This window comes from Galeopterus variegatus, unplaced genomic scaffold (assembly GCF_000696425.1).
Source record: "Galeopterus variegatus unplaced genomic scaffold, G_variegatus-3.0.2 Scaffold3090, whole genome shotgun sequence".
Taxonomy (NCBI): domain Eukaryota; kingdom Metazoa; phylum Chordata; class Mammalia; order Dermoptera; family Cynocephalidae; genus Galeopterus; species Galeopterus variegatus.
The window spans coordinates 82,963-96,175 of NW_007729201.1; the positions used below are offsets into that span (position 1 = coordinate 82,963).

A 13,213-nucleotide genomic window follows, 5' to 3' on the forward strand; every position below is an offset into this window, starting at 1 on the left:
AATAGGTCAACCTTAATGATAAAATACATGATGTCTGAAAATGTCATTCAAAGCAATTGCATATTTTTTTAGCACTGAAAGTAGGCAATAAAATACTAAAAACCTCAGGAAGACTTTCAGTATTAATGTGAATCAAGGACAAGAGGTAAACAAGGATTAAAATAATTAAAATAATCTCATGTAAAGAATGATGTGATTCTTAAAATGCACTGTTAAAAAGAGTAAATATAAAATAACAATAGAGTTGCTGACTTTCAACTGAACAAATTAATTATGGAGTGAAAGTATCTATCAAGCAGATTATAAATATCATCTAAGGTTATTTTAAATAATTTTATTTTGTTACATTTATTTATTTATTGAATAGGTACATAATGCAAAATATAATAAAAAGATGTACAGTAAAGAAAATGTGTAAAGAAAAAGAATAAAATCCTGTCATTTGTGGCAACACAGATGAGCCTGGAAGGCATTATGTTAAGTGAAATCAGAAAGATAAATACCACATGTTTTCCATCATATGTGGGAACTAAAAAAATAAAATGACATAAACCAATAAGTTGAACTTTTAGAAGTAGAGTAGGACTGTAGTTACTAGGGACTGGGAAGGGGTGGGAGAGGAGGGAAAGTGACAGGTTGGTTAATGGACACAAAATTACAGCTAGATAGGAAACGTAAGTTCTAGTAGTATACAAATAGTGTTAGGCATCTATAATTAACAGTAATTTATTGCATGTTCACAAATGGCCAGAAGAGAGGAGCTTAAATGTTCTCATCACAAAAAAAAAAAAATAAAGGTTTGCCATGATTTGCTAACTACTCTGATATGACTACCATGCATTGTATGCATGTATTGAAATATAACTCTGACCCCATAAATATGTACAAGCAATATGATTCAATTTTTTTAAAAAAGAAAAGATGTACAGAAGCCTCCACTTCAATTAGCATGGGTGGGATAATTTCCACCAGGCCAATGTTCCTGCTGAGAACTAGAAAAGCTGTATGAAGTTTATAAAGCATCTGTTTTTAAAGCATCACAGAGCTGCTGTATCAATGAGAAGTAGACAAGCCATAATTGTAGAAAGGAGAAAGTTGAGAGTATATGCAGGATACAAAGATTTATCATGTAAATTCTAATCAAAAGAAAGCTAATATCAAATTAGACAAAATAAATTACTAAAGATAAAGGGACATTCATAATGATAAAGGGATCAATATCCCAGGTATAAACGTGTATGCACAAAATAACAGATCATCAAAATATGTAAAGAAAAATTAATGGAACTAAAAGGAGATTTAGAAAAAAATAATAGCCATAGTGGGATGATTTAACACATTCTTTCTATGACTAATAATAGATTTAAAAAATCTTTACTGTATCAGAAAGGGTATAGCAGATGGGAACAGTAGAAATAACAAATGACAAAAATGCACCCCAAAACATCCTATGACATGTACTTTTCAAGTACATATTGGACATTGCAGTGGGTTCTGGAGTTGCCTACTAAGAGCCTCTTTACTGGCAAATCTACCTGTTTCATAGTGACTAGGAGTATTGCTTAATAAAGCACAGCTGAAGCCCTCTGGAGAATTGACTCTACCAAACAGGAGCCACCTCACACAAGAGGCAATGCTTCCACTCCTAGAGGGAAACACCTCAGTCAATGGCTGAATGGCACAGAAGTAAAAATGCCAGCTCTCATACTTCACTCAAAGTGGGACTCTGTGGTATAGTTCGGACTCCAGAACTTCCCTAACAGAACCATGAAGGGGCCTTAAATGAAGGAGGTATCTTGAACAAGCTCTCTTTAAGATCTACATCCACATCCTCTCTTGGCCACCAGATGTATACATAGAGTCAAATCTCTTCATAAAGTGGCTAGGGATGTACTGAAATTGCTAAGCAAGGAGAAGGATTGTGTGCCAAAGGATCTGGTACATATTCAGGACACAGTAACAACATACTAGCAGGGAACAGGAGTGTACTCCTGGAAGTGGCTGCTGCAGGGGCTGTGTATTAGATTCCTATTGCTGCTGCAACAGATTACCACAAATTTAGTGGCTTAAAACAACACAGATACATACTCATTATTCTTGAGGTCAGAAATCTGAAATCAGTTTCACTGGGCTAAAATCAAGGTACCAGGAGGGCTGGTCCTTTTGGAGGCTTTGAGCAGAGAATCCATTTCCTTTCTTTACCAGCTTCTAGTGGCTCCACTATTTAGCCTGTGGCGTCTTCCTCCATTTCCAAAGCCTGTCATTCCAATCTCTCATGACCTTTTCCATCCTCACATGACCTTTTCTTCTGACTCCATCTCCTCCTGCATCTCTTTTGTAAGGAACACTGTGATTACATCAGTTCCAACTTGATAATCCAGGATAATCTCCCCATCTAAATATGTGTCTTAATCACATCTTCAAAGACCCTTTTGCCATGTAAATTAACATTCAAAATTTCTGGGGATTATGATACGAACATATTTGGGGACCATTAATCAGCTCACCATAGGCTGAATCAAAGGGGATAGAATATAAAGCTAGAGAAAAGGGAGAACATGTTGACATGGGGGCGCTTTCCAGTAACATAGGAGTTAACATCATATTGATCCATTATACTGATCTCATGTTCTTCAGACTCGATGAACAAGACATGGTAGGTTTTCTGTATGCGTTGGAGAGACACATGCACCTCCTACCCTAAGAAAGAAAGACAATGCTTCATTGACCTCTTTAGGTTCTGAGGGTTAAATTTCACACTTGGGGATATTGATTCATCCTGTTATCAGATGATGCAGAAGATAGCTGTTTTCTGTAAGATCTGATGCAAGAAAAGATTCTAAAATAGATTGGCTATATTTCAAGCAGCCTTTCCATTTAAGCCGAATGAAGATACCAAGATACTGGAAGAATCTGTGATGGAGAAAGATGCAGTGTGAAGCACCTGGCAAGCCCACTTGTGGGTATTTCTGCTTCCCATTTCCTCACCTTAGGATAGGTATATTCAGAGGTCTTTGACCCCCAAATAGGGCACTAGGGGACATAATATGTCTCCTGCTAAAATCAAAGCTAAAATACCATCTTGTCAATTTTGGCTTCTTGTGCTAGCAGACTAGTGACAAAAGAATGGAGTTAGATTAGCAGAGATAATTGACCCTGATTATCATGAGGGAGTGGGATGCTGCAACAAAATTGGAGGAGGAAGAAATAGAAAAGTATATTCTGTTTGAATCTTTTTTAAAAAATTAAGTTCAAAAATGGGTGAAACTAATCTATGACGGTTGAAGTCCACATGCTGGTCACCCATCATGAGTGGGGAAGTAATAGTGAGGGGTAGGAGTGTGGGTCTGGAGTCCTGGTCATGTTCTGTTTCTCAATCCAAGTCACAGCTACACAGGTGCATTCTCTGATCTTCTTTAATCAAATACAAATATCAGTATACATTCTATTTTTCTTCCGTTCCTACATAAAATACAGCATACCATCTAATTTATTCTAGACCTTTCTTTTTTACTTCTGTATTTTTAAAATAGCTGCACAGTATTCCATTGGATGAATGTATTTATTTATTTATTTATTTTTTCCTTTTTGTCTTTTTTCATGACCGGCAACGGATTGCAACCCTCAGTGTCACGCCCGTACCGGACCGGGACCAGCAACGGGATCGCAACCCTCGGTGTTGCGCCCGCACCTCGCTCAGCCAGTGAGCGGCCGGTCTGTATGTGGAATCCGAACCCTCAGCAGGAGTGCCGCCGTGCTCTCAAGCGGCGCACTGTAGCAGTGCGCCACCGGGCCGGCCCAGATGAATGTATTTAAACATTTACCCATTATATACCAAAATGTAACATTTAGAATATGTTGTGTGGTGTGTACTTTTTTTTGTAGGATTGGTGGATGACCATAGTGCAAACATAATATAGCAGTTTTGGATGTCCAAATTATTAAGCTGTTTTATAAATGAAACTTCGTTAAAACCAGAAAAATCAGTTATCTGTTCACATTCACTTTTCTTACTGTAACTCATGTATTTTGAAATCTATTACTTATTTACTATTGATATATGTTTAATATCAATATTAAATTTAATATTGAATGATGCATATGTAGACTTTCTAAAAACGTGTAACATTTAATTTCTAAAACTAAAATCACAGAATATAAATTTGGTTCCATACTAAGTATTCTGGGAAAAGTAACTCTCTGAATTAACAGAAAAAGGATAAAAGTATCACACATTCCGGGCTGCTCACTTACCAGAGCACCTGTGCTGAGCAGAGTGACAAGGCCAATAAAACACTTAAACCAACTGTTCTCAACTATCTTGCAGCAGGTTTTCCTTATGTTCTGCCAAATTTTTCCTCTCTTGGAGTCTCTACTGATTTGACCAGGTGAAGATCTCCGTCCATAACCTGTCAAGAATAAAACTGTTAAGCACAAAAATCTAAAAAGTGCATGAAAAAGTAAACATCTTGAACTTTCTGCCATATGCTTTAGTAATTATTTATTCACAGATTCTAATATAGGTGGTCTCTGATATACAAACATTGGATTTTTACCTCTGCTGTAGTGACCAGTGCAATCACTCAGAAGAAAAAGAAAAACTGGATTTGTGAGATTGTTAAGAGTTGGAAGAAAGATGTGAAAGGCAGGGATAACAGAATATCACCTCACCCTGCAGAGCAGTCTGAGATAGAATGTATCCCTCACCCACACAAAAAAATACTAACACACCCACACCCCATCTCCTAAATGTTACATTTTTGCATAATGCCTGAATATTCACCTTCTGAAGATTCACATAGCATAACAAGCATTTCCATTTGAAAAACATAAATACTTATCAGATGTTAAAAATCATAATACTAGGGTACCTCAAAAAGTTCAAGGAAAAATAGAATTGAAACATAATATGAATGTTACCATGAACTTTCTGAAGTACCCTCGTATTAGTTAAATCAACACAATGCTTTGATTGCAGTTCTTAGGTGTCATGGAAATGGAAGTTTTGATTGAGACTATTTAAGGAGGTCACCTGAATTCTGGAGCACTTTGTAGGAAGAGAACACATATATGGGGCTGAACTCCACCTTCTGGTCAAGAAAGTTAGCAAAAGAAAAACTTGAGGCTGGAGAAAATAGTGTTTAACAGGTAAGAAAATCAAGAAATGGTGGATGGAGTTTGAAGTCAAAACATTTCACTTTAGAATTTTTCCTAGTGTCAAATTTTACGTCTCTGGTAAAAAAAAAAATGAAGAACATGTTTCCTCCCTTGTTTTAGGTGATACAAGTCCTACAACTCAAGCTACTGAGAACAGATTCTTATTTTGAAGACAGGAATTTGAGCATTTAACAATTACCATTTTGATGACTTTCGAATGATTTCAAATGTCCAAACCTGTAGAAATTTGTTAATCTTACTAGGAAACTAATTTAAATTATGTCATCAAGAGGTGTGTGTTAAATATCTAGTGTGTCAGAAAACTGAAGCCTTATACATGTCTTAATATTCATGTGAAACATATAAATATCACTATCACAATTTGTTTTCCTATGAAATTTATAAGATGCTTTCATATATGTATTTTAATTACCAATCCCATTCCATGAGTTCTAAAAATGCTTCATTTCACTTCAACATATATATGCATATTTTTTCCAGTGCTGCTTTAAGTATACTGATTTTCTGTTTTCCTCCTAAATCATGCTCTATTATAATGTACACAGTTACGTAGTTATCAATATAAAACTGTGGATGTTATATATTTTTACCCAATATTACCTATAGTATAAAAACATATCATTAAATATTTTATTTATTATTTATTTAATAATATCATTAAATACATTATCAATAATATACCACTTACACCACACTACTCATAGTTATCGTCTGCATTAACTATATCAATCTATATCTCTGTAAGCTGAGTTAATAAAGTTAAAGTATGATGATATCGATGGTATTATTAACTGTTGTTTTTTTTTTTCTGGCCAGCTTCTTTCTCTTCTAGGATTATACACACACGTGTGCACATATAAACATACAAACATACACAAACTTGTTTAACAGTACCACTAGGTAAGTCTTCTTATCCTCATTTTACAGATCAGGAAACTGAATCAGAGAGGATAAGTAAATGGTGGACTGGGATTTGAACTCAGGCTGTCTGTTTCCAGAGTCAACTCTCTTATCTACTGCATCAGACTCTCTAGAAAATAGGCCCTTTCCTTCTTTTCCCAGTGTTGACTTTTTTCTTGACATTTACTATAAATGTCTATTAGAATAAAGGTGGGTGCATGTGCATATGAACTCACATATTTGTGTATGTATCCCTTAGCCAAATTAATAAACTCTTCCAAATTAAAAGTAAAATCAATAATATTGATTAGAGTAACAGAAATTTAGTCTAATCTCAATAAATTTACTAAAGAAACTTTTTTTCTTACTGTTTTTAAGATGTCTTGGCTTTTCATGTTCATAGACCATTTCTTCTTCATCAGAGATAGCAATATCAACTGTGCTGCATTCAGATGAGCTAGACTGCTTTATCTTCTAAAAAGTAAAATCCCAACAAAAATGTGTGATTAAAGTTTCCTCTATTCACTGTAGCTAAAGTTTATTTTATTTTTAGAAGTGAGAACAATTGTATACAGAAAGAATATTATGAGGCTTAAAGGAGTTTAGGCCAATTTCATGATTGATATTAAACTGCTTTCATATTGGTATGAGTTAAAGTTTTTAAGAAATTATTTAAAAATACTTAATTTAAGCAAAAATAACTTTTAGATTAAAATTAACATTTAGTTGATAACACTTTGTTTCTAAAAGATGTATAGGCTACCTCCAATTTACAAAAGAATTTGGGTTCCAAAGTTTTCCTGAAGTTACTCACAAGTTTCCCATATATTCTATTTCCATGAAATGAGTAGCATCAAAATAAATCATCCCTTAATGCCACAGGTGGGTAGATAATAGTGCACTTAGTTTTTATTGTGAAATCCAGTCCAGACTTTCTTGTGTATGTCATCATAGGACAGGATTGATGTGAGGTTATCATATAGTAAAATTAGGGAAAGGCACAAGGAACCCCAAGGACAGACCTGGGAAAGTTGCACAAGCCCTATGGAAAGATCCTGGATTCAGAGATTGACCTTCTTTCCTACTCTGCTCTTGACTGATGTTCAAGGTTGTCTGGACAGGTTCATGGCTTTGTACATGTGGTAATAATGCAAATGACATACTCTCTCTTTACTTAAAATTATTTTCTCACAATGCTTTATTTTACCTTATTCAGAAATGTATATACAGCATGTCATTTTTTAAAGTCACCAAGACCGTACAGTTAGTAGCATATAGGTAATATTTTCCAATTAAAACAAAATCAAGATAAGTGTATTAAAACATTTGGAATAAAATCAGTCTTATTTCTTAAAAATTGAGAAAAAATCTATCTAGATAGAGTGCAAAAAAATGTTATAAATATTTTGTTCTACCTCTTGGTCTTATGCATGATAATTGTCAAGGAAATATAGTTAGAAAGCTTGTTTGCCTTAGTCCTTACATGGTCAATTGTCAGTAAGTCATCGTGGTGCTCAATTTTTTTTTTTTCCTTTTTGTCTTTTTTCGTGTCCGGCAATGGATCGCAACCCTCAGTGTCGCGCCCGTACCGGACTGGGACCGGCATCGGGATGGCAACCCTCGGTGCCGCGCCTGCACCTCGCTCAGCCAGTGAGCTGGAACCGGTCTGTATGTGGGATCCGAACCCTCGGTAGGAGCGCCGCCGCGCTCCCAAGCGGCGCACTGTAGCAGTGCGCCACCGGGCCGGCCCCATGGTACTCAATTTTAAAAAAATAAAGTATCCAGCAGAATATTCCTCTTAAATAAACACATCTTTTTGTTTCAATTCTCTTTATATATTTTTTATTTCTAAATTTGAGAGTATGCAATAAGTAAATGAATGTAATATTTAGGTACTCAATAACTGAAATTATACACTTTACCTTTATATTTTAAAACATTTTGAAAACCCTTGCACATAACCTATTTGATATAATTTTTTTTTCAAAAACCTCTGAGTAGGTATTGTTATAACTTTGCAAATACATCAAGATTTGATATTGTAAATCATTTATTTTGGTATAAGATTATTTAATGGCATGAGAAAGTGATCATGATGTATTACTACATGATAAAAAAACAAGTTACAAAACCTGATGCAAAATTTGATGTTACTTTTATAATACAAAGGAACTTCAAAAACCTTTTGAAAAATACATTTAAAAGATAACACAAATCTTTCCATAACCTTTTTGAAGATACTTCATGTATGCATATTTGTAATTTAAGAAAGGCTGAAAGTGCAAACACCAAAGAAACAGGAGTATTGTACCTCTGAGTTATCAGATGATATGTAATTTTTATGTTTTATTTTATGGCTTTTGGTAGATTGACATTCTAAATACCAATAAGCTACATAAAGTAGAAAGTGTCTGATTAATAAATATATAACAAAATATATAAATTAATGAATACATTTTCTGTGAGTAGTTCACCAATCAACAGGATCAAATAATTATTCAGCATAAATGACAAATTCTGCAACTTCAACATTTACAGTTATTTTAAGTTACATCTTTCCTGTGTATTTTCATACTCCATGCTTTTTAATGGAACACTCTGATATGACGTGCTGTGGTAGATAGCCATTTTACTTAGAAATGGATGGTATCCACAGTTTTTAATGAAGATAGATAAGTGTGCTGGGTAGGAATTTTTCTGTTTTCTAGTAATGATATTAATTAAAGGTAAATGAACCTGAGACTATTGAGCGTGCTAAGTAGTGGAAAATGTTTTTCTAACTAAAGCAACAATGCCTTTGGTAGGTGTTGGAAGGACACTGAATAATTGAAACCGAACTCCTGTTAGAAGACCAATTTGAGAAGTTATGGCAGAGAGTACCCGCCAAACCAGAACAGGTCTGGTAAACAAGTTGGTGCCAGAGACATTGGGGACCAGGAAAGAGACATTTCCTACTCCTGCCCAGTGCCTTTGAGTGATCTGAGATGTTTCTCCAGTGGAGTCCAAAATAAGAAGCCCATAGTGCATATGTGATCACTGTAGGTGTAGCTTACTATTATGGTACACCTCCTACTAACACATTATGCTACTGCAAAAGGAAGCAATAAGACTGTTTCCAATGAGGTGTACATTTTAGAAACTAAGTGAACAATAATATCTACTCTCCTTTCAATGAGACCCTGACTTTTTTTAAGTCAGGATTTCATAAAACTACCAACTTTTCACAATTCAAACTAGTGGATTTCTTTATTTTTTTAGTCCAGCTTAATTATATATGTTACAACATTTGTTACAGAAATGAACTGGCTAAAATCTTAGAATTTTAGCAAGCAACAAAGAATATTAGCACTCTTCTAATCCTATCTCATGTTTTAAAGATGATCAAGCCCAGGGAAGTTTAGTGATTTCTGCAGTAATACACATTAATTTTAAACACTTAGGTTTCATCAGTATGGTTTTTATCACCCCAAACTCCCTGCTTGCTAATTTATAAAATTTTATAATTATATCATCTGTTTTATAAGTCTTTACTCTATACTAGGGATTATTCTATATGCTATTGAACTATTTTTCTTAATCCTCCTATCCTCCTGAAGAAATAAGTACAATTTTATCCTCATTTACATATGAGAAAACTGAAGTTTAGAAAGCTTAAATAATTTGATCAGGAGCATAAAATCAGGAGCTAGGAGTGGTGGAGCTCCATCAAATGGGTAATCTGACTATGGAACTTCAGTACTGATTTACTTCCCTATCGACAATACCATAAATCAACAATAATCAATCAGGACGTAAAAAATAAAACTTACCTCTTTGCTGCTTCCATCACCTGACTTGCTCTGGATCTCCTTATTATCCAGATTTTCTATATCAGATTCTCCTGAAGCAATTGGTACAGTTTCTGAGACACTAGGACTGGGAATAAGTGATTGGTTCTCATTTTCAGTTGTGTTTTTCTCTGTGCCACTGCTTTTTTCCTTATCCTTGAGGAAATCTTGGGTGTTGCTCAATTCAGAAAGGGTGTGGTCAGAGACATTCTCTTTTACATACATATTATTTACATGGTCCATTGTCTCCTTTGAAATACTTTGTTTTTTTACGGATAATATTTTACGAAGCACATAGTTTATTCCTTTCTTAATCTTTGCCATTGCAAGCTGGGGATTTTCTGCCTCACTGTTCTCTTCAGCTGGTGCAGCCTTGTATGAACTAAATGAGCTCACCAATGCCAGAAACAGGTAAAGTATCTAAATGAAGAAGTAAAATGAAGCTAAATGTATCTCACATTTTGTTTCAGTTTAAACAATAAAAAGATCAACACTTAATTGAAAACACTTAGTATCCACTCTCGTAGCATTTTTCAAGAGTACAATATATTATCATTAACTATAGCCATGCTGTGCAACAGATATTTTGAACTTATTTCTCCTATATAACTGTAATTGTGTACCCTATGACCAACATCTCCCCAACTCCTCCTCCTCTTTATCCACCCTAGCCTCAGATAACCACCTTTGTACTTCCTTCTCCTGGAGAGTGGATATTAAGTGTTCTCACCACAAAAAGGAGTAAATGCATTTGTTAATTAGGTGGATTTAACCATTCTCTAAGAATATATACACTTCAAAACATTGTGTTGTATACAACAAATGCATACAATTCTAATGGCAATTTTTTAAAAAATAAAATTTTTAGAAAAGTTGATCTGAAATTTGAAAACCGAGCATATAAAGTACAGTGCTATTTAGTTCTTACTCATCTAAAATGTGTCACGTGCTGCACCAGGAGTTTGTATAGCCAGAACTCATCTTAAGCTCATAACATCTTATGTAATATGATGTCAAATATCGAGGGTTACACAAATTAGACTCATCTGTCTTATTCCAAAGGTTATTTTTCCCACTGAGCCAGCCTGTCTCACCTAAGTTGAGAAAACAATTGCTCCTCCAGGCTGCTGACTTTCCTTTAACCCTATCTATCTCAGCGAAACATGTAACGATTCTGCAAACCCAGGAGGAAGTGCATAGAAAGAGCTGTCCGTGGTCCTGAAACTCATATCTAATGGTTTTCGAGCCAAGCAAGCACAGGTGTTGGGTGGTTAGTTGATTCTCTGTTGTAATACATTTGGTCAAACAAGAAACGAGATGGAAGAATCATTACTAATACTTGTAATTTTGGACTCAAGGATAGTGTGTATTTGATCTTTACTATCACTGAGAAATATAATCAAGAGCTGTTCAGTTTCCAGATAAGCTGATTTTAATCTTGTTTATAATTGTCAGATATAGGTTTATATTTTTGGATTCTAGTATTGCAGATTTATATTTATTACTCTCTTAGAGCTGGAGTAATGATTTGAGCATTTTGCCTATTCTGGCAGCTTTCTCCCCTGTCATCAAATATTTTAGTTTTTGAAGATTTGATTTTCTTCATGCTTTACATATTATTTTTAAAGGGGAAAGTTGAAATTGCATACATTATGTTTAACACTATACATATGTATATATATGTATACACACAAACATATGTATTTACGTAATGTTTATGTAAAAAACATTTTCTTGCCTGTGTTTCTGATTTCTTCACAAACTGAGATCTACTTTTAAACAATTATACTGAGTATATATGTGTACATAACATAAAATAAGCATGTGAAGATCCCAAAACACTCATATTTTAAAACTTCTTTCAGAATTTTAGATCTTTCTGAAGAGACGAGGTTCTTTAACACTCTGATAATTACTCTTTCTCTCATGGACATACACACATAAGATAGTATGAACTGCCCACCAAATACTGTTCAATCCTAATGGATTACTTTTACTTCTCTCTACCTCGATCTTTATATCTCTTAGGAAAAATAAAAAGTACAAATAAGACTCATATGGAAAGAATCATATGTTATTGCAGATAATAAAGTCATCAAATAGATAATCTTATTTTGACCATAATTTTGTTACAGCAATAAAATTTAGGTTATAAGATGACTCAGAATTGGAAATTTCTTATAGATGAGATCATCTGAACAACTAACAAATATTTTATATAATCCACAATGACAGACTCTCAGAGGACAAAAAATAAAAACTGAAAAGACAATGATCAAATGTCGATACCCAAGATTAGTACAATTGTTCTCTCAGTAGTGTCTCATTTGGCTATGAGGCTTACTTAGAGATAACATGGGTGGGGGCTGCACAGCTCTCTTAGGAGCCATAATATTAGCATCTCTTTCATTCTCGAAGCACAAGGGGCTCCTGATGTAAGAAGATGAGACCAAATATAACTTAAGATAGATGGTTGTTTCTTTTTCCTCCTTTGTTTGGTTAGGTATTAGGCACAGTGTAAGATAAGGAAAGGGTGTTAGATAAGGGTTTCATGACTGTAAGCTTCATATGAAGAGGAACCATTTTTTTCTCTTAATTAGATTGTCAGCACAGTGCTATGTGAAAAGTATGTATAAATAAATGTTTGTTGAAAATTAATTAATTATGAAATAAATAAAATAATAGATTTCATGCCAAGATTTAGACAGGGAAAAATTATGCTATACCAATGTATATTTTAAGAAATTACAATCTAAAATTTCTTATATTGTAGACATGCACACACATATAAACACAATTATATAGTGAGAATGTTAAAAGGCTGAAGATAGAGTTAATCTTAAAAGTTGAAAATGCTTTGGAAATGAGGTATAAGAAAAAGATTTCATAAAATTGCAAAATGCTGCTACTTTTTCAGATGTGCTTTGAATTAAAGATAACCTAGTCTCTTAAAGGATTAAAAAGGAAAATCAGGCTGTGTAAATGACAAAGCTATGGGGGAGTGATTACTTTTTCTAATTTCATCATTAATAAAGAAGAGAGGAGGAAACACAGAGATTATACTATATAAACACAGAGTACCTTTCTTCTGGTCACTGTACTATAACCAGATTCAAAACTTATATTTATGGGCTGGCCCCATGGCGCACTCAGGAGAGTGCAGTGCTGGAAGCACAGCGACGCTCCCTCCGCGGGTTCGGATCCTATATAGGACTGGCCAGTGCGCTCACTGGCTGAGCGTGGTGCGGGCGACACCAAGCCGAGGGTTGCGATCCCCTTACCAGTCATGAAAAAGACAAAAAAAAAAA

General features: G+C 34.5%; 1 protein-coding gene across 1 annotated transcript in view; it reads right to left on the reverse strand.

The window, feature by feature from the left end:
- The window catches only part of SCN7A (sodium channel, voltage-gated, type VII, alpha subunit), a 66,365-nt gene that overhangs the window by 16,844 nt on the left and 36,308 nt on the right, over positions 1–13,213 (reverse strand). Inside the window, exons 14-16 of the mRNA XM_008583951.1 lie at positions 9,888–10,325; positions 6,447–6,552; positions 4,255–4,409 (exon numbers count right to left, since the gene is read on the reverse strand). Coding sequence (XP_008582173.1) covers positions 4,255–4,409; positions 6,447–6,552; positions 9,888–10,325 — 699 coding nt within the window. The remainder of the gene's footprint in view (positions 1–4,254; positions 4,410–6,446; positions 6,553–9,887; positions 10,326–13,213) is intronic.